General features: G+C 39.2%; 1 protein-coding gene across 1 annotated transcript in view; it reads left to right on the top strand.

The window, feature by feature from the left end:
• Positions 1–18,137: 18,137 nt before the first annotated feature.
• Positions 18,138–22,571, top strand: part of MTMR7 (myotubularin related protein 7) — a 161,999-nt gene continuing 157,565 nt past the window's right edge. Inside the window, exon 1 of the mRNA XM_007954943.2 lies at positions 18,138–18,185. Within this exon, the coding sequence (XP_007953134.2) occupies positions 18,138–18,185 (48 nt within the window). The remainder of the gene's footprint in view (positions 18,186–22,571) is intronic.

Here is a 22,571-nt window from a genome sequence, read left to right as displayed (position 1 = left end):
ATATATATATATATATATATAATGGTGTATAGCCATTGTTTACATTGTTGAAAATGGTATTTGCAATGAATAAGTCGTTGGTCTTGCAAAATTCTACCATGCGATCTTCTGCGTTATTCTAGCACCAAAGTCATATTTTCCAAGTATCATAGGCCCTATTATAGGCTCTCAAATAACCATGTACTGGTCTTCATAGTCCTTGTATAATTTCAACTTAACCTTTGCAGGATTAAAGTCTGTCTCTTGCATTCAACTCTATGAAGGCTTGATGGACTTTGTTTCTGGATGATGCAGACAGTTTGAGCTTGACTATGAACCAAAAGGTTGGTCCTTCAAACCCATCTGACCGCACCGTGTAAGAAAGACCTGGAGATCTGCTTTCATAAAGATTGTTACATTGTTGTTGTTAGGTGCCATTAAGTCAGCTCTGACTCATAATGCCATTTTGCATTACAGAACAAAATGTTGCCAAGCCCTCGACCATCCTCACAATAGTAGATATGTTTGAACCCATTGTTGCAGCTACTGTGTCATTCCATCTTGTTGAAGGGCTCCCTCTTTTTTGTTGACCTGTCCTAGCTTTTAGGGAGCATTATGGCTGTACTTCCTCCAAGACTAATCTATTCTTCTTCTGGAAATCCATGGTATTCAGTATTCTTTGCCAACACCACGGTTAAAATGTGTCCGTTCTCCTTCTGTATCCCTTTTTCATTGCCCAGCTTTCACATGCATATAAGGTGATTGAAAATGCCATCGCTTGGTCAGGTACACCTTAGTCATCAAAGTGACTTCTTTGGTTTTTAGATTTTAAAGAGGCCTTTTGTGTAGATTTGCCCAATGTAAATTTGATTTCTGGATTGCTGCTTCCATAAAGATTACAGCCAAGGAAACCTTATGGAGGTCAGTTATACTATATATCATGTGGAGTCAACATGAGTCAAAATTGATTTGTTGGTAGTGTTTTTTTTGGGGGATTAGTGGTGGTTGTTATTGTATCCCCAAGGGACATCGGTTGTTCAGTATTATTATTCTAGTCTCCCATACAAGAGAACCAACATTTCATTGTGTTGTGCATGGCATTACCATGAGTCAAGACCTACTCCAGGGCAGCTGACAATACCAACAACAAAATTGAATCCCTAAAAGTTAGCCCATACCTCTCTGAAGAGATAGAGTAAAAGTCTTCCTTAGTGTGTGATGATTGTTTATCATGTGGAGTAATAAGGAAGACTGCTCTGTGGAGAGATTAATTAAGAACACAGACATATGAAAGGGAATGCAGTAGGAGGTCCTACATAGAGTAGGAGACAAAGGTGAGAAAAATTCAAAATCATAAAAAAGGCCAGGTTTATTGGTCTGATAGAGATGGGTGGAACCCCTGAGACTATGGCCTTTAGACCCCTTCAGATCTGGAACTGATCTCACCTCTGTTGCTCAGCTTTGAGCCAAACAATAGACAGGCCTATGAGGTGGACAGTAACACCAGGGCAATTAGAACAGTCAACCACAGGAGATCAAAAAGGTGGCATTTGCCCAAGGATAAAGCTCAGAAGGTAGGAAGGCATACAAAAGGAGGACAAATGGAAATTTTCAACATAGAGAGGAAGTGGAAAGAGTGCTATTACGGTAATCAACGTCACAAAACAAAATGTGTTTGAATAGTTGAATGGAAAATCAATTTGCTATGTAAACTTTCACCCAAATCACGATTAAAAAGAGAGAGAGAGAGAGAGAGAATACTGTTTGAATTCTCAGTAGCTTTACACTTCTCAATTCCAGAATGCATTCTTGGCTGTATTCTTGTTTGGGGTTAATGGGAGCTCTTTTTCATTATCAAGCATTGCCCTTGTTTTTTCTTAAGATAGTCAGTTTGATTTTTATCAAAAGAATGAAAGAACCATATTCAGCATTGTGTTTTGATTTAGATACACCTAAAGACAGATTATTACCCAATTATTTTATTGTTTGATGTTTAACAGTTGTCAGGGAGGGAGTCACTGTAACCAAATGTGCTCTCTTCAAAGATAAGGCTGGTAAATTAGGTATAGTGAAATAAACTGCTCAAAAAGTATAGCTGTGGCTGTTACATTTTCTTTAGTTTTACAAGTAAGTAAGAATGGATTGCCTGAACCAAATAAATCCAGGAGTAGTTGTTCAGGATTTCTCAAAAAGTACTTACACTTCTTGAAATTATCACTTCCAATGTTGTTGTTCTGATAGGTGTCACAAAATAAATAAATAAATAAATAAATAAATAAAACAAAACAAACAAACAACTCTTTGCCATTGAGTCAGTTCCAACTTTTAGCAACCCTCATTGGGTTTCCAAGGCTGTAAATCTTTACGGAAGGAGACTCCTCCATCTTTCTTTTGCAGAGCGGCTGGTGAGTTCAAACCCCCAACCGTTTGGTAAGCAGCCAAATGCCTTAACTACTATGCCACCAAGCTCCTTCTAATAGGTGTAGCAAAAGGTAATTCAAAGTCTGGTTCACTTGAGTGAGGCTTGGCTGTATTGAATACACAATCTGTCATACAATTTAAGAATCCATATTAGTTCATTCATTGTTTAGCTATAGAATGCAACTAGCTGTCAGGTACCTTTCTAAGCAGGAGGATACAATCTATATGTATGTGCATGGAAAAAGTGCTGTAGAAGAAAACAGAAAAATATAAGGAGGTGAAGGATTTTAGTTTGGGATGGTGTTGTTATTTTATGTATGATAATAATTTGGTCTTCCTGAGAAAATGATATTTGAGCAGAGATCTCAAAAAGCAAGGAAGCAAGCCATCTGCCTATCCAAAGAAAGTAAGTTCCAGGCAGAGGCAATGCTAGTTTAAAGGTTCTGAGATGGGAGGATGCTTGGGAATATTTAAGGAATTGGAGAAAAACATTATGGTTGAATGTTGGCTTTGGGAAATGAGGTCTGAGAGGGAGCAGAGGCAGATAATGTACAGACCTTCACTCCGGATGTGAGGAGATTCCATTGAAGGGATCTTAGCATTCATGGTTATTTAACAGGATCTCTCCGGTGGCTGTGCTAAAAATAAACTTGAGAAACAGTAGATGGAATCAGGGAGACTAATTAGGAGATTATTTTAATTATTTAATTATATAAGGGGTCGTGATGTTTTGTACAAGGGTGATAACAATGGAGGTGAGAATAAAGTGGGTAATTTCAGAAGTAGAATGGTCAAGATTTACTGATAGAGTAAAATGTGGGAGGAGAGAAAGAGAAGAGTTAAGAATGGCCCCACAATTATTGACCTCAGCACTAGAAGGATGAGTCACTGACATTAGAAAGATGAATTTTACTGCTTATCCAAGTGGATTTCCTTAATAAGATCCTGGTACTCCCTTAAGGAAAGAGACCTGGTAGCACAAATGGGGAAGCACTCAGTTGTTAAATGAAAGGTTGATGGTTTGAAACTTCCATTGCCTCTGTGCAAGAAAGACCCAGCAGTCTGCTTCCGTGAGGATTATAGCCAAGAAAATCCTATGAGGCAGTTCTGCTCTCTCACATGGGGTCTGTATGAGTCAAAATTGAATTGATGGCATCCAACAACAACACTTAGTTAAGGACCTATGTAATAACAATACAATAGTGGGATACTTTCATGTAGGGGGTATTTCTTTTACTTTTTAACTTTTTATTGTGATTTGGGTGAAAGTTTACAGAGAAAATTGGTTTTCCGTTCAACAGTTCATACTTACTTTGTTTTGGGACATTGTTTGATATCCCCAAAATGCAACAGCACTCTTCCCACTTCCTCCCTGTGTTTACTGTTTCATTTGTCCTTCTTTCGTATCCTTTCCTGCCTTCTGAGCTTTATACCTGGGCAGATGGTGCCCTTTTGATCTTGTATTGTTGATTGTTCTAAGGAGTGCATACCTCCTTGGTGTTATTGTTCACCTTATAGGCCTGTATGTTTTTCGGCTGAGAGTTGAGCCACAGGGGTGAGTTCAGTTCCAGGTTTGAAGGGGTGTAAGAGCCATAGTCTCAGGGGTTCCACCAGTCTCTATCAGACCAGTAAGCATGGTCCTTTCTTATGGTTTTGAGTTTTGTTCCACACTTTTCTCCCATTCCATCCAGGACCTCCTATTGTGACCCCTTTCAGAGCTGTCAACAGCAGTAGCCAGGCCCCATCTAGTTCTTCAGGTCTCAGGGTCATGGAGACTGGGATTTACATGGTCCATTAGTCCTTTGAAGTAATTGTTTCCATGTGTCTTTGATTTTCTTCACTCTTCTTTTCTTTGGGTGGGTAGAGACCAATAGATGCAGTTTAGATGGCAGCTCATAAAGTTTTAAGACCCTGTTCGCTACTCACCAAAGTAGGATGTTGGACATTGTTTTTGTGGGATTATGTTCTGCCATTTGAACTTGATGTCCCCAGGAACAGAGCTACTTCTTTTCTTTAAAAAAAAAAAAAATTCATTGTGATTTTGGAGAAAATGTACATAGCAAATTAGGTTCTCATTTAACAATTTCTAAACATATTATTCAGGAGCTCTGGTAGCATAATGCCTAAGGCACTTGACTGCTAACCAGAAGGCTGGTGGTTCAAACCCACTAGCCACTCCTCAGAAGAAAGATGGGGCAATCTACTTCCATAGTGATGCTGCCTCGGAAACCCAAGGAGGGGTTGCTGTGAGTCGAGTCTAACTCAATGGCACGTAACAACAAAAACAGCATGCATATTATTCAGTGGTATTGCCTGTATGTTTCACAGTGTTCAGCGTTTTCATTATTTCCATTCTGGTTGCTCTTTTTCCATTAATCTAGCTTCCTTGTCCCCCCTTTCCCATCTTTGGTCTAGGGTAAATGTTGACTGTTGATTGTAGATGATTGTTTAGAGGAGCACAGTACTCATGGGTGATATATTATTTTATGAGTCACTCTGTCTTTTGGCTGATAGGTGACCTCCAGGAGAGGTTTGACTTCCAAGGTTAAAGTATATCCCAGGGTGATAGTCTTGGGGATTCCCTTGTCTCCACCGGTCCCATAAGTCTGGCCTTTTTTTTTTTTTAAAGAATTTCAGTTTTGTTCTACATTTTTTTTACCCATTCTATCCAAAACCTCTATTGTGTCCCTGGTCAGAATGGTCAGTAGTGGTAGCAGGCACCAGCTAGCTCTTCCATATCAAAGTCAGTGAGGCTGTGGTTTGAGTAGACTATTATTTTCGCAGACTAGCTTTTTCTTTGAGTGTTTGGTTTCCTTCTTTCTCTTTTGCTCCAGATGCTTAGAGACCAATAGGTTATCTTAGATGACTATAAGCTTTTAAGACCCCAGGCACTACTCACCAAACTAGGAAGTAGAACTTTATCTTTATGAGCTATGTTATGCCAATTGACTGTGTTGCTCCCTGAGACTATGACTCTAAACCCTTAAGCCTAGCAATCCAGTCCTGTGAGGTGTTTTGATATATATAGAAAGCATCTATAACTGTGCGTCCTATGTGCTTTATTTTATATTTGAATATATATGTAGCACATACAAAACTGTATATACATTTGCCTACAGAAACACCTATACATGTGCATCCAAATATTCATCTGTGCTTACCTATACATATATAAGCACACATATCTACCTGTGTAGCCACATACATATTTTCTGGTTGTTATTACCAGGTTGCAAAATTGTATATGTTGTGACTTTTACCAAAATCATTCCTTATGTGTGCTTACTAGTGTCATCTTTTACCTTGGCCAAGTTGTGCTGACTTCACTCTTATTTGGTATTTCCTTATGCATCATCAAAGCCAGCAATTGTCTACTACCTGGAAAGTGATTCCCCCACCTCTTCCTCACATCCCTGGTAATCACCAAAGAATGTTGCTTTCTGTATGTATACCCGTTCTCTTTTTGTAATAGTTAGATCATACACTATTTGTCCTTTTGTGACTGACTTATCAGTCAACATAATGTTCTCCAGATTCATCCATGTTATAGTATGTGTGGAGAACTCATAATTATTCTTTATGGCCACATAGTATCATGTTGAGTGTATGTGTCATAGTTTGTTTATCCATTCATCTGTTGATAGTAAGTTTTTGCTGTTGTGAATAATGCTGCAATGAATATAAGTAGGGATGTATCTGTTTGTGTCAGTAGTTTTACTTTTCTAAGGTACATACCTAGGAGTGAGATATGCTGGGTTATAGGATATTTCTGTTTTTAGCTTTTTGGAGAAGTACTGTCCATTTTTCATGGTGGTTATACAGTTTACAACCCCACCAGCAATGAAGCAAGGTTTTGAGCTTCCTACAACATCACCAGCATTTTTTTTCTGTTCTTTTGATCAGTGCCATTTTTGCAAGGATGAGATGGTAGTTTTGATTCACATCGTTCTGATGGCTAATGATCATGAGCATCTTTTCATGTGTTTTTTTGGCTGCTTGCATGTCCTTTTTGGTGAAGTGTTTGTTCATGACTTTTGCCCATTTTGTAATTGACTTTTGGGAGCTCTGGTGGCGTAGTGCCCAAGGCATTTGACTGCTTATCAGAAGGCTGGTGGTTCAAACCCATCAGCCACTCTTCAGAAGGAAGGTTAGACAATCTACTTCCATAGTGATACCACCTCAGAAACCCAAGGAGGGGTTGCTATGAGTTGGATCCGACTCAGTGGCAGTGAGTTTGAGTTTTTTGTTTTTTGTCTTTTTGTTGTTGAGTTTTCTAAAAGGGCTATTTCTTTTAAACCACATGTATTTTATAAAAATCTCATTCTTGAAAATTAATCAGTAAACACAAATTCTGAAAGTTTTTTTATAAACAATATGTATATTAGGTTATATTTTTCTCTATGAATTTCATTGTTTTAAAGAGTTATTTAACATTAAATATCTGTTATATATCTCGTGTACATAAATAATACATCTATTTCCAATTGTTTAATCTTTATTCTTTACTGCCTTTATCATCCATTAAGGAATAAGCTCGTGGGCTCTAAAGAAATACATTTTTAAGCATGAGAGAATCATAGTTTTTAAAGCTATGCCAGAGGCTTCGTTTATAATGAAAGGTCCTTTTTCCCCTTATTTGGTTTCTTAGTTTAGGTGTTTGCATCTGTTTTCAAAATGCAAACAAATAAGTGCATTGCCTGGCACATACCAAGTGCTCAGTGACTATTGAGTGAATGGACTTGTTGAATGACCGTATTCATGAATGAATTCCAGCTACCCTTAAATTGGCCAAATATACATCATTATGGATATAAGAGTAGGAGGTAGTGTGTGACTCTGTCACTTAGTAAGTACATGATTTTTTTTCACTTTTAGCATAAGATTTTAAAAATATGATATAATTCACATACTGTAATATTCATCCTTTTGAAGTGTACAATTTAGTGGTCACTCTCATTCCTCCCTCCTATGCCTGGCAAACACTAATCTGCTGTGTGTCTCTATAGTTTTGCCTATTCTGGATATTTTATATAAATGGAACCATACAATATGTTGTCTTTCGCGTCTGGTTTCTTTCACTTAGCATAACGTTTTCAAAGTTCATCATGTTGTAGCATGGATCAGTACTTCTTTTTATTGCTGAATAATATCTTATTGCATGGGTAGGGTTACTGTGAGCTGGAATCAATTCTATGGCCCATAACAACAACAACATGAATGTATCACATTTTATTTGTCTATTTATCCATTGATGGACATGTAGGTTGCTTCCATTTTATGGCCATCATGAACAATGCTACTATGAACATATGTGCACAGATTTTTTTGTGAACATATATTTTCAGTTCTCTTGGATATCATAAGGAATAGAATTATTGAGTCATATGATAACTCGATGTTTAACTTTCTGAGAAACTGCTGAACTCTTTTCCAGAGTGGCTGTACCTTTTTTAACATTCTCCTCACAAGTACATGAGGATTTAAATTCCTACACCTCTTTATTAACACTTGTTTTTGCTGTCTTTTTTTATTATAGCCATCTTGTTGTTGTTGTTGTTATTTGCCGTCGAGTCAGCCCTGACTCATAGCGACCCTCCTTGGGTTTCCGAGGCAGTATCACTACGGAAGTAGGATTGCCCAACCTTCCTTCCGAGGGGTGGCTGGTGGGTTTGAATCTTAGTGGGTAAAAAGTACCTCGCTTTGATTTGCGTCTCCAAATGAGTAAATGGTGTTGAAGATTTTTTTTTTTTTCATGTGCCTATAAGCCATTGGGGAGCTCTGAGAGCATAGTGGCTAAGGCACTTGACTGCTAACCAGAAGGCTGGCGGTTCAAACCCACCAGCCATTCCTCAGAAGGAAGATGGAGCAATCTACTTCCGTAGTGATACTGCCTTGGAAACCCAAGGAAGGGTCGCTATGAGTCGGGTCACTATGAGAGTCGGGTCCGACTCGACAGCACATAACAACAACAACAACAACATAATCCATTTGTATATATTTGAGGGGTGTGTGTTCAAATCCTTTTTCTTTTTAAATTGGGTTCTTTTTTCATTGATGAATTGTGTTATTTATGTAGGAGCTCTGGTGGTGCTGTGGTTAAGGTATTGGGCTGCTCATCAAAAGGTCTGCAGTTTAAACCCAACAGCCACTCTGTGGGAGAAAGACGAGGTAGTCTGCTTCTGTAAAGATTTACAGCCTTGAAAACCCTATGGGGGTCACTATGAGTCAGGATCAACTCAATGGTGGTGGGTTTGGTTTTTGGTATCAGACATATGCCTTACAAGTATTTTCTCCCATACTGTGGTCTATCTTTTTATTTTCTTAATGGTGTCTTTAGAAGCCCATAGTTTTTTAACTTGATGAAGTTCAATTTATCTGTTTTTTCTTTGTTTGTGCTTAAAAGTCATAGCTAGGAAACCACTGCCTAATCCAAGGTCACAAAGATTTACACCTATGTTTCCTTCTAAGAGGGTTGTAGTTTTAGTCATTAGTCTTTGATCCATTTTCAGTTAATTTTTGTCTATGGCCTGAGGTCAGGGTTCAAATTCATTGTTTTGCATGTGGATATCAGGTTTTCCCAGCACAATTTATTGAAAAGACTATTCTATTGAATTTTCTGGGATTCACCTAGGAATGTAAGCGTTTCTTTCCAGACTCTCAGTTTTATTCCTTTGATCTCTGTTTGTCCTTATACCACTCCCACACATTCTTGATTATATGACTGTGGTAGTTAAGGTTATGTGTCAACTTGGCTGGGCATGTTTTTGAGTGGCTAGGCAGCTGGATGTAGTTATTCCTCATGATGAAATTGGTTGTCAACTCCATGGTGGAATCTACTGGAGCAGCTGAGTAGCTGCCTTAGGGATGTGGTCTGCTTCCTGTATATAAGGAGAAGTTTTGAGAAAAGTCTCTGAAGCATTTTGGTATGCTTGGACCCTGCACGTAGCTGAGTCTTCATTTAGCAGCCTGCCTGCCATGTTACCTGCCAATCTTGGAACTGTCTCTGGATTGAACCAGTGGCCTGCCATGTTGCTTGGTAATCTTGAGACTACGCCATTTTATTTGTCGACCTTGGGCTTGTTAGCCTCAGCAGCCAGCAGCTGCCTGAGTGAAGAGAGGCCTCCAGTTCCAGTGGTCTGGGAACAAGAGGCAAGAATGAAGCCCAAGGTCAAGGGGCTTTTACCCAGCCCCTAGAACTGGCACTTTGAACTCAGACATCTAGCCTTCTAAACTATAAGAGAATAAGTCCCTGTTTGTTTAAAACCACTCGTTTGTGGTATTTTCTGTCAGAGCAGCACTAGAGATCCAAAATAATGACCTTGAATGAGTTCCTTGAGTTCTCAAAGCCTTAATTTATTCCTTTATAACTTGTTAGGAGCACTGAATATGAGAATACATTTAAAGCACTTAATACAGTGCCATTTAGTAAATTTTAGCTGTTTTTGTAATTTTTGTCATAATCATTATTGCAAAAGAAAGTGGCTGCAGGCTTGTATGCTGAAAGAACTTCTATGAAATTTGAGAATAAAAGGAATTTTCTTAATCATCAAAACATTTCCAAACATCGGCCTCTTCCTCCTGCACAAGCGGGACAAATATGTTTTATCTGAAGGCATACTACAGAGTGCTTTTCTGTAACCCATCTCTAGTTCACACCCACACTGGGAACATTTTTTTTTTTTTTAAATAAAAACACTAATCTCAGCAAACACATGGATTTTAGAAAAGGCATAAGGTTGTGCTCAGGAAGCCTCTGAAATGATCTGTGTTCCCTAGAGGAAAGCCTCGATCACATCACCCAGATCCCTAAGGTAAGAGTCCTTTTGGATTGCATGTTGGAGAAGAAGCTGGGAAGCACAATTTTGCTTTTCAGTGGAGGAAAGTAACTTAGTAACATTTGTGCAGCCATTAAAGCTTTCTATCAGAACCAAAACCAAACTCTGTGCCAGTGAGTCAGTTCCAATTCATAGCAGACCTATAGGATAGAGTAGAACTGCCCCATCAGGTTTCCAAGGCTGTCTATCTTTACAAAAGCAGACTGCCATATCTTTCTCCCATGGAGTAGCTGATGGGTTGGAACCACCAGCCTTTTGGTTAGCAGCTGAATGCTTAACCACTGCACCAGTAAGGGTCACTGAAGCTTTCAAAAGGGATTTAATTAAAGCATTAAAAAAAAGCAAACCAGTTGCCATTGAGTTGCTTTTGGCTTATAGTAACTCTGTATGTCAGAGTAGACCAGTGCTCCCTCCCATGAGGTAGTCAATGGCTTATTTTTTGAAAGATGACCAGAACTTTTTTCTGAAGTGCCTCTGAGTGGACTCTAACCACAAATCACCAACCTTCAGTTAGAAGCCAAGCATGTTAATCATTTGTACCACTGTTTACACCATCCAAAGACTCCATTAAGAAATTAACCCACTATTGTTGAGTTGATTCCAACTTATACCAACCCTTTAGGACAGAGTAGAACTGCCACAAGGGTTTCCAAAGTTGTCACTTTTACGGAAGCAGACTGCCTCATCTTTCTCCCATGGAATAGCTAGTGGGTTTGAACCGCCAACCTTTTGGGTCGCAGTTGAGTGCTTAACCACTGTGCCACCAGAGCTCCTTCCATTAGTAGATTACCTGTTTTGAAGTAGTTGAATGCTTATAAAGACGGATAAAGACATGAAATTGTAACCTCCTATGTATGTCAATTTTAGATATTGTTGATTAATAAATTCCAACATTTCCCAGGTGAACTCACTTCATTAACTGAGTAGGTTTAGTGATCATGTCTGTCATCTTTCTGCAGTCAGCTTCTGGAATGCGTGATTTCACAGAACAGATGTGCATATATTATACTTTCTCACCCTTATTTAAGGTATTTATTATTATTATTATTTATTGTTTTTTTCCATTCTGAACAGGACAAACTGTGAAGTATGCATGAAATTAAACCTTTGACCAGACACCCAGGATTCCATGACTTTTGTCAGTGAGATGATTCAGTTTTGTATCCTTATGTTGTACTCAGAGGGAGTCCAAGAAGCTCATTTTGTGCTGTGTTTCTTAGGCCAAGAACAGTCTCAACTATTTTTTCTAGTGCCCTTTCCCCTGGTGGACAGCTAGTTGAAGCCTTTGGGAGTAGAAGTACTTCCCAGGACATAAACCCAACCCTTCCTCCCACAGCCATTTAAAATAGTTTAAAAATAACCTCCTCTTAAGTTTTGTGGCAGGCTATGACAACTTTATAAAAGTTACATGTTTACTTTTCTCCGCTTTTTCACTTGTTAAAACACTGCTTATCACAGATTCCCAGAGAAATAAATTCATTGCCAAGCTATGAAAAGAAATTTAGCAGTTGCATTCCATAGGGCATGTAGCCTAACAAGAATTTAGAGTGTTCAAGGTGCAATGGACTTACTTCCACATTGAGGAGGGAGCTGGAATCACTGAAACCACTGAGGAAGACTCATTAACAATCTGTGATATGCAGACAACACAGCCTTGCTTGCTGAAATTGAAGATGACTTGAAGGACTTACTGATGAAGGTTAAAGACTACAGTCTGTAATATAGATCGCACCACAACATAAAGAAAACAAAAATCCTCACAACTGGACCAATAAGCAGCATCACAATAAATGGATAAAAGATTGAAGTTGTCAAAGATTTCATATTTCTTGGATCCACAATCAATACAAATGGAAGCAACAGTCAAGAAATCAGATGACGTATTGCACTGGGCAAATCTGCTGCAAAAAACCTCTTTAAAGTGCTGAAGAGCAGAGATGTCTCTTTGAAGACTAAGATATGCCTAACCCAAGCCATGGTATTTTCAGTCACCTCATATGCATATGAAAGCTAAACAATGAGGAAGGAAGACCAAAGAGTTGATGCTTTGGAGTTGTGGTGTTGGCAAAGAATACTGAAAGTACCACGGACTGCCAGAAGAATAAATAAATCTGTCCTGGAAAAGGTGCAGCTGGGATGCTCCTTGGAAGTGAGAGTGGCCCAACTTTGTCTAACCTACTTTGGTCATGTTATCAGAAGGGATCATTCCCTGGAGAAAGATATCATGCTTGGTAAATTGGAGGGTTAACAGAAAAATGAGATGGACTGACACGGTGGCTGCAATGATGGGCTCAGGTATAGCAAGGATTGTAAAGACTGAGTAGTGTTTCATTCTGTTGTATGTAGGGTTGCTATGAGTCAGAGCTGACTCAATGGCACTTAACAACAGTTTAAGAAACGGATTCTCCTTTCTTGATAGATTCATGCATTCATTCAAGAAATATTTCTTGAGTTCTTCTTGTATGACAAGTCCTGTTTTAGGCTTTGGGGATCCAATGATGAAAAAGTGAAAAAGTGACAGGGTATCGATTTTCATGGAATTTACATTGTAGTAAAGAAATAATGCTGCAGTTATTTTATATATATGGATAATTGCGGTAAGCCAAAATCTTAGAAAATGTTGCATTTATGCAAGATTTATTTCTGATGGAGGTGTCCCCTGCTTTTCAAAAGTTTAGTTTACTCTATTTTACTTTTATGGAAGACCTGTATTACCCACTGCTATCTAATAGACTCTGACTCATAGCAACTCTATAGAAAATAGTGAACTGCTCCATAGGGTTTCCAAGGCTATAAATTTTGACAAAGCAGACTCTCATGCCTTTCTCCTGCAAAGCAGCTGGTGGGTTGGAACCCTCACCCTTTCAGTTAGCAGCTGAGGCTGATTAACCACTATGCCACCAGGGCTTCTTAGACCTGCTTTAGTACCTGTTTTCGCTAACTGAAAGAAATCCAAAGATTTTTGATATACAAACAAAGGTGAAAAGCAGACTAGCATTCAGCATTACAGTGAGCTATAAAGAGGCATCTTGTACTGGGGCAGTGAGAGTGGGGTTGCTGAGCCCTTTTGCCAGAAACTACTCTCACCCTCTCAGCATCAGGCTGCCATAGCTTTGAACTATGTCTGTGAATGTTATATGTTAGTGTTATTTTAGATTTTATGTGTTATTTGGTGTGATTTCTATGTTATTTTTTGGGTCAGGGAATGCTCAAAATTTTTTTCCATATAAATTATCGGTAACTGCTTCTTTGTTTATGCTGTTTTGGTTTACAAAAAGTTTCATAGGAACACTCTACTTGCGGATAGAGGAGGAAACCGGGATCTGGTTACCCTGCTCCCCTAAACCTTCCATTTGCTTCCCACCTCACTCAGAGTGAAAGCCAAAGTCTAACAGTGTCTTTGAAGGCCCTGCAAGATCTACCTGTGATACCTCATTCCTACTCCTCTACTCTCACCCGTTCTGGTCCAGTTGTCCTCACTTCCTTGTAGTTCCTTGAATATATCAAAGCTTTTTCAGCATCAAAGCTTTTTTTTGCTATTTGTTGTTCCCTTTGCCTGTAATGTCTTCCCACATATTTTTTCACGGCTGGCTATCTTGTTGACTTAGGTTCTTTAGTGAAATATCCTGTTGTTGTTTTTTTAGAGAGTAATGCCTGGACAGGAGCTCTGGTAGCATAGTGCCTAAGACACTTGACTACTAACCAGAAGGCTGGTGGTTCAAATCCACCAGCCACTCCTTGGAAGGAAGGTTGGGCAATCTACTTCCGTAGTGATACTGCCTCGGAAACCCAAGGAAGGGTTGTTATGAGTCAGATCTGACTTGATGGCACATAACAACAACAACAACAACAATGCCCTGGACACCCCACTGTCCCTCCCTACCCACTGCTTACCTTTTATCAGTTTCCTCTTGGCATATTCTGGCATATGTGTATGTGTGTGTATTTCTTTTATAGGAGCTCTGGTGGCATAGTGCCTAAGGTATTTGATTGAAAAAATATTTCTTTTTACTTTTTTGCTTATTATCTGTTCCTGTGCCTACCCCTCGCTAAACAGAATGTAAGCTCCATGAGGGCAATGACTTTGTCTTGGTCACTGCTTATCTCCAGCACCCAGAACAGTGTCTGGCACAGAGTTGTTGTTGTTAACTGCTGTGGAGTCAACCCCACCTCATGGCAACCCCATGGAAAACTATACAAAGGACTTCCCAGTCCAGTGCCATCACCCTGATTAGTTGCACATTGGATCTTTGTGCTCTATAAGGTTTTCATTGGCTGATTTTTGGATGTAGATTGCCAGGCCTTTCTTCCAAGTATGTCTCCCCTGAAACCTGTTCATCTACATAGCATCATGCAGCCTCCACTAACAAATGGGTAGTGGCTCTGCATAAGGAACATTAGCACACAGCAGAGGTGCATTTTTTGAATGAATGAATGAATAAAGGAATTAATGGTACTTAGTATTTCATCTCCATTTTCCAGCATTCTTTTCACTTTAGTTTATGTATATGTAGCTCTAGTAGCTTTTACAGGTAAAGTTCTCTTTGGCTCTTTTGTTTTCTGTTCCTTGCTTCTTATATTTGCAAGATCTCCACTCTTGAATATTGCTTACTTTCTTTTGTGAAAACTGAAATTGAATAATAAAGCATTCCTGGTTAATTATCCTGTCCTCTAACTACTGAGCCCTCTCATGCTTTGTTTTTACCATACTATTGTTGATTTCCATTCACTGAACCTATATTTGAGTACATATATGTGTTAGGCATTGGGATAGTAAGATGAGAAAAGCATGGTGTCTGTCCTTAAAGATCCCACAATCTTGGGTTGCTATGTTGCTCTGAAATTGTTACAATTATGTATCATTTCAGAAAGTCCATTAGCCAAGGACAATGTCTCCTTTTTCTTTCCTTCCACAGTTCTAGTGTAAGTGGGTGCCTAACATTGTTCACTATGCTGCAGGGAACATTAGACATAAAATACTGGTACTTCCCTTGAGAGTAAACATTGGTGGTAACAATTAGGGTGTAAAATGAAAGTAACATGTAATAAGGCCGTGTGGGGAAATGGAAAATAAATAGTAATGATAAGAAGTGTTACAGCAGTTCAAGGAGATGGAAGGATCACTGTGGACTGACTTGGTTGAGGAAAGACCTTGTTTAGAAGGTGCACCTCTGGCGTTAGGATCAAGGGGAGCATGTGGTGCTGGATGTGCAGTGCCTTCACTGTTCTTAGTAACTTCAGAGTTCACTGGAAAGAGGGCTGGCCTACAGTGTTTCATACTGGACCTCAGAAGAGGCATCCACATCTTTGTGTCATTTTGCTTTATAGTCACTTCCCAGAATTGGAGAGATAGCTCTTGAGGGCTGTACTGTAGAAGGAGAAAGGGGAAAAAAATGTGGTGCCAATTATGGAGTCTGTCCTTGGGGGTTTTGGAGCCCAGGAGCAAGGCCTGGGAATGTGTAAGTGAACTGGAGCCTGGCTGTGCCCTGGGTGGATGGACTGTACCCCTTCGTCTTCTGGCACTGACTCTTGCCAGAAATTGGTGGTGATGGTGGGAGGTGCCTAAAACATGGTTCTCTCTGCCTGGACTGTCTCCTCTCTTTGGACCAGCAGTAAGCTCCATTTCGCACAACTTGCTCTTGGAGGAATGTTTTCCCATATTTCCCAAAGAAGTATATAAGTAGATAATTTTGCTATTAGTGCCTTTTTAAAAAATATGTCAAATTAAGAAAAATTTTAGAATTTTAGAAGTATTTTTAGAGGGAAATCATCATTGTAATAAACTTTCTGTATTGCTTTAAAACAAGATCTTATTCTCCTAATATAATTATCACTTTTTTTTTTTTTTTTAATGACTTTGTTGTTTTTAACTCACTTATCTGGCTTCTAACCAAAAGGTGCATGGTTCAAACCCACCAGCTACTCTATGGGAGAAAGTTGAGACAGTCTGCTTCTATAAAGATGTATAGCCTTGAAAACCCTGTGTGGCAGTTCTACTCTGTCGTATAGGGTCACTATGAGTAAGAATCAGCTTGATGGTAGTGGGTAGTCACGATTAAGTCACTCAAATATTTATTCTTTGACTTACAATGTACCTAGCAGCTGTTCTTAATTTATTTTCCCATTTACATCTTTCTTACTCTTTTTCTCTTATTCTTGCTTGTTGAACATGGTATTTTTGGTTGAGTTTATTTTAAGTGGGTGTTGAAATAAATCCTGAGACTGTCCTGCTGTTCAACAACTCATGTTCTTTTAAGCCTCCACATCCAGGGCCATTGTACCAAAATAAATTATATGGGCCCTGTGTGAAAGTTTCCAGTGCCTGATTTTTTATTTATGAGAGTTGGCTGCTGGCATAACGTTTGTAGTTTTCCCCTGAGCAAATATGGAGTCTGTTTTCTTTGCCTTTTCCAAGAATTTCTAGCACTCTCATTTCTTTAGTAGCTATAGCTTTGTATAATAACTATTTCAGCTTTATTTTCCCCCTTAGTTTTTTTGTTTCAAGTGAGTTATTTTATATGTCAAGTCTACTGCTTTAACAATTGTCTAGGTAGAGGAAACTAAACAAAGCTATCCAAAATCATCAGGATATTTTCCTTGCTTTAACATAACTAGTTGGCACAAACAGTTAAACACTCAACTTCTAACTGAAGATAGGCTGTTTGAACCCACCCAGAGGTACCTTGGTAGACAGGTCTGGCAATCCACTTCTGAAAGGTTGCAGTCTTGAAAACCCTATGGAGCTAAGTTTTTTGCTGTGCACATGTGGGGTTGTCATGAATCAGAATCAACTTATCAGCAACTAACAACAAATTAAAAAAAAAAAAATCCTTATATATATAGGAGGTTTGACTGATTTTTTTTCTCCTTTTAAAAGAAAATATTTCAAAGCCTAGATTTTTCACAGAGTATAGTTGTATATATAGAAATTGTTTGTAGATTTGTAGGTGGCTAGAACATCTGTAGAATATGTGTATCAAGTACCCTATTTTTCATGTGGAAGCCAAAGCCAAACGAAACTCATTGCCGTCGAGTTGATCTGACTCATAGTGACCCTTCTTTGGATTTCCGAGGCAGTATCACTACGGACGTAGATTCCCCAACCTTCCTTCCGAGGAGTGGCTGATGGGTTTGAACCACCAGCCTTCTGGTTAGCAGTCAAATGCCTTAGGCACTATGCCACCAGAGCTCCCCATCATGTGGAGGAAGAACTTAAATTCTCTAGCAAATTGGGAAGTATATAGACTCAGCACTTTGGAAGTTAGCACACTAAAAATTTTTCTCACGTGCATACAGTTCATTTTTAATGCCCTTTTGTGTATGTAACATACATAACAAAATAGTCTGGATGACCCATGTATTCATTTTCTCCTTACTTTTAAAAACTAGGTCAAGATGACTGGCAGGAACTCTTCTACCAATATCCACCCCAGGGACTGTCTGAACCCCTTAGATTAAGGGAATCTGTTTCCAACTGGATCTTAATCTTTCCAAGTCTGAACCCTGATGCTTCAGTTAACTTGTCTGAATTACCTCTGTCCGGGAAAAGTCAATACATGAGAAAACAGGCTGAAGATGTGGGCTCTACAGGCTCAGTTGTTGAAATTGATAGAGGAAGAAAGAGAATGAGGTATATCTTCACATGCATATGTTCTAGATAGATCAATATGTCTTGAAGAATAATTACTGGTATCTGTCGTGGTATTGGGAGCTCTGGTGGTGTAGTGCCTAAGACATTTGTCTACTAACCAGAAGGCTGGCGGTTCAAACCCACCAGGTACTCCTCGGAAGGAAGACTGGGCAATCTACTTTAGTAGAGATACTACCTCAGTAACCCAAGGTGGGATTGCTGTGAGTCGGAATTGACTTGATGGCAGTGAGTTTGGCTTGGTTTTTGATATCATGGTATTGGTGGTTGTTTGGGAATTAATCGAGAAACCTGCTGAAAACGTAAGATGGGTCCAGACAGAGGAAGGCACTTATCAGTAGCAGTAGGGGGCAATGCAGGATTTAAATAGGGAGTATGTCCCAGGTGTGTCTCAATGTGACAGTTTTGGGGGTTATGACAGCCCATCATCCATTCTCCTTGGCTCTCTCTGCTATAGTCTTAATCCCTGTGTTTTGGGTGTGGCATATACCCCTGGTCTGGCCACTCATTCTATAGCATTCCCCTGATCACTTTGACTAGTTTAAGGATAAGCGTGTGACCCAGTGAAGTGCAGTAAGGCTTTGCTTGGGTTGCTAGGGGAGTGTCAGGGGTTTCTCATTCTAGCCATGGATGTGATAGGAGGTGAGGCTGGGGTTATTGGAGCCCTTATGAACAGAGAGCAGAGAGCCAGCAAAGAGGGAGCCTGGCCAAGAGATGGAGGGCAAGAAGCTTCATATTTGATACCCTAGCCAGTCTGAAGCCAGCCCCACCACTGACCTCTTTAGATATGTGATGCATTAAAATCCAATTTTACTTAAGCCATATGAGTTGAAATTTCTGTCTTGTGTACCCAAAAGAACCCTAACAGGTAGAAGTGGAGTCACATATGTGTGGACAGTGTTACTAGTTAGCAGCCTTTTGTTAAATAGTCTTGGTGCCTGACACAGAGTTCTTACTCAACAAATTAATAAAATTCTTAAGTTCAAACCCACCAGCCACTCTTCGGAAGGAAGGTTGGGCAATATACTTCCATAGTGATACTGCCTCAGACCCCAAGGAGGGGTCACTATGAGTCGGGTCTGACTTGACAGCACATAACAACAACAACAACAAATAAGTAATTTAATTAAAACAAAAGATTTTAAACTATTGGGCAGCAGCTATTTAATTATCATAGAGTTTGTTCCTAGATAGCTCACTTTGTATTATATCCAGCTATATTAAATGTTTTAAAAATGATTTAGCACCATAGCAGGATACCATTTTTACTTTTAATTTTTATTGTGATTTGGGTGAAAGTTTACAGAGCAAATTCATTTTCCTTAAAACAGTTCATACTCATGTTGTTTCATGACATTGTCTGCAATCCCCACAATGTAATAGCTCTCTTCCCACTTCCTCCCTGTAGTTACCTCTTCCCTTTGTCCTTCTTTCCTGTGCTTTCCTGCCCCCTGAGCTATCTCCCAGTGCAAATACTGCCCTTCTGTTCTCCATGATTGATCATTCTAAGGAGTGTAGCTTACTGATGTAAATGTTTACCCTGTATGTTTGCCTGTTGTTTGGTTGGAAGCCACGGTGACAAATTCAATTCCAGGCCCGAAGGGTGACTAGCAGCCGTAGTCTCAAAGGTCTCACTAGGCTCCAGCAGACCAGTAAACCTGGTCTTTTTTATGATTTTGAGTTTTGTTCCACATTGTTCTCAGCAGAATACCATTTTTAAGAAATTTATTTTTGGGGAGTAGATTGAAGATAGGATTCTTTTCATGCAGCCTTAGTATATATATTCCACTAGCATTTTTCTCTGTGTTATCCTGAACATATTTTATGCCTTAATCATGGATTTTATGAGGGGCAGATCTCTAAGTATCTTCTAGTTACATGTCATATATTTTCTTGGATTATGTTCTGTGATTCTTACCCTTCTCTTAGTTCTTCCTCAGTAGTTGACCTCTGAAAAAAATGGCCCTGGGAAAAGATTTTCATTGGTTTTATAGTTTTAAACATTATAATCAGCCTTTTGGGAAAAAAAAAAAAAAAGAGGAGCTCTGGTGGTGCAGTGATTAAAGCATTCAGCTGCTAACCCAAAGGTCAACAGTTGAAACCCACCAGCTACTCTGTGGGAGAAGGATAAAGCAGTCTGCTTCCATAGATTTACAGCTTTGGAAACCCTATGGGGAAGTTCTACTCTGTCCTAAAGGGTTGCTATGAGTTGGGATTGAATTGAAGGCTGTGGGTTTGATTTTGGACTTTGAGAGAAAGAATGATGTTCCTGATATCTTTGCCAGATGGCTAGATTAGAAAACTCCTGAAGCTTCAGGACTATGCCTCTTTAAAAAACTAAACAAAAAACTTTATGTAAATAAAAAAAAAATAGCTTCTTTTTAAATTGGAAAAATTAAATGCATTTTTTGTAATTATGAGCTTATAGTAATTATATAATCTTGTAACTAAAGCAGGATAATGAAAAAGGAATACTGAAGAAAAATTGACAAATTTGAATTGTTATGTAGGTGAAGAATATTGCATATACCAAGAATTGTCTAGTGGAATACAGGTGGTGCAGGGGTTAAGCACATGGCTGCTAACCTAATTGTCAGTGATTTGAACCCACCAGCTGTTCTGAAGGAGGAAGATGTGGCAGTCTGCTTCCATAAAGCTTACAGCTTTGGAAACACTGTGGGCCAGTCAAAATCGTGTTGATGGCAATGGGTTTGTTTGTTTCTTTGTTTGTTTGTTTGTTGTATGGATTGCCAGAAGAATGAAAACATCTTGGAGGAAGTATAGACAGAAAGTTCCTTAGAGGGGAGGATGTGAGACTTCATCTTGCTTACTTTGGACATGTTATCAGGAGGGACCAATTCCTGAAATAGGACATCATACTTGGTAAAGTAGGGAGTCAGTGAAAAAGAGGAAAACCTTCAATGAGATGAATTGACAGTGACTACAATAGTGGGCTCTGACACAGCAATGACTGTGAAGATGGCACAGGACTGAACGGTGTTTTATTCTGTTATACGTAGGGTTGCTACGCGTCAGAGCTGAGGGCACCTAACGACAATAGCAATTCTACCTACATTGTCTGGAAAACTGTTTTTCTTTCTTCTTGAATTTCAAAGTACATGTGTGTGTGCATGCACATGTGTGTTAGGTGCTGTCCAATTGGCAAGATAAATTTGTTTGTTCTTCTGGAATTCCATGGTAAATTCAAATATTCTTTGCCAGTATCATAATTCAAAGGCATTAATTATTATTTGGCCTTCTTTATTCATTGTCCAGCTTTCACATGTATATGAAATAGTGAATGAAAATACTATGGCTTGGGTCAGGTGCACTGTCTTAAGCTAGGTTCTCTAGAGAAGCAAAACTAGTGAAGCTTGTGTGTGTATGTGTGTGTGTGTGTGTATCTCAAATGGCTTACACACAATAGTTGGATGAATGGGTGAATGAATGGATGGATTGATAAGTTGGTTAATTTTGAAATACTATGTTTTCAGAAACCATCCTGACATAAGCATGTTGTTGTTGTTGTTATGTGCCGTTGAGTTGGACCTGATATAAGCATACATTTTAAATAATCTTTTATATTTATCTTAAAGAATTTTATGAGCATTAGAATTAATTGTAATACTTAAAAAATAATATAATGTCATTTGGTAGACAAAAGGTAACCAAAATACTTGTTTTGAATACTACTCCACTCACTGCCGTTGAGTCAGATCCGACTCATAGCGACCCCTCCTTGGGTTTCCGAGGCTGTATCACTACAAAAGTAGATTGTTCAATCTTCCTTCTGAGGAGTGGCTGGTGGGTTTGAACTGCCAACCTTCTGCTTAGCAGTCAAATACCTTAGGCACTATGCCACCAGAACTCCTTTGAATACTATAGTAAGGCCTTTTACTAATTAAAACTTAAGATACTTAATTATCAGAGGAAGGCTTAGTAAGTATTCTAGGATTCCCAGGCAGCAATTTCATAGCCCTTCAAAGGAGAAAGGAGGAGAAGAAGAATTCAAGAAGGGAAAGGAAGCATGGAGACTGAAAAGGAGCCAGTTGTGGTCCAGGCATATTCTCTGCCAAGTGGGTGGATCAGGAAATTCAGCTCCCTCCTCTGGGTGTAGTACTCTGCAGCCTTTTGACCACTTTCAGAGATAGCTGCAGCATCTCTTGTTGCTGAGGTTGGGGTTTCCTTGCCTTAGTAAATCACAAGAGTTTTATTGGGCAATGGAGTTGTTATTATTGTGTGCCATTGAGTTAATTCCAACTCAAAGCAACCTCACATGATAGAGTAGAACTGCCCCATAGGTTTTCTAGGCTGCAATCTTTAAGGGAGCAGAGTGCTGGGTCTTTCTCCCACAGAACACCTGGGTGAATTGGCACCATCAGCCTTTCGGTTAGCAGCTGAGCACTTATTGCACTACCAGGAATCCTTGGTCAACCATATTACTAAGTGTTAGTTTCTGGAGGATTTAATTTTGAATCATTACTATATGTATTTTCACAATTACCATTTTGTGTCCTTTCTTGCTATAACAAAACTGCAGCCTATTACAGAACCAACAAACCAAAATAACGAACTCACTGCCATTGAGTCGGATATAACTCATAGCAACCCCTCCTTGGGTTTCCAAGGTGGTATCACTATGGAAGTAGATTGCCCAATCTTCCTTCTGAGGAGTGGCTGGTGAGTTT

Source organism: Orycteropus afer, unplaced genomic scaffold (genome assembly GCF_000298275.1).
Source record: "Orycteropus afer afer isolate SDZICR_OR568_19922 unplaced genomic scaffold, OryAfe1.0 scaffold00483, whole genome shotgun sequence".
In the NCBI taxonomy this organism is placed as follows: Eukaryota; Metazoa; Chordata; class Mammalia; order Tubulidentata; family Orycteropodidae; genus Orycteropus; species Orycteropus afer.
The sequence above is the reverse complement of the archived record's forward strand: the minus strand, read 5'-3'. Positions and strand labels throughout refer to the sequence as shown.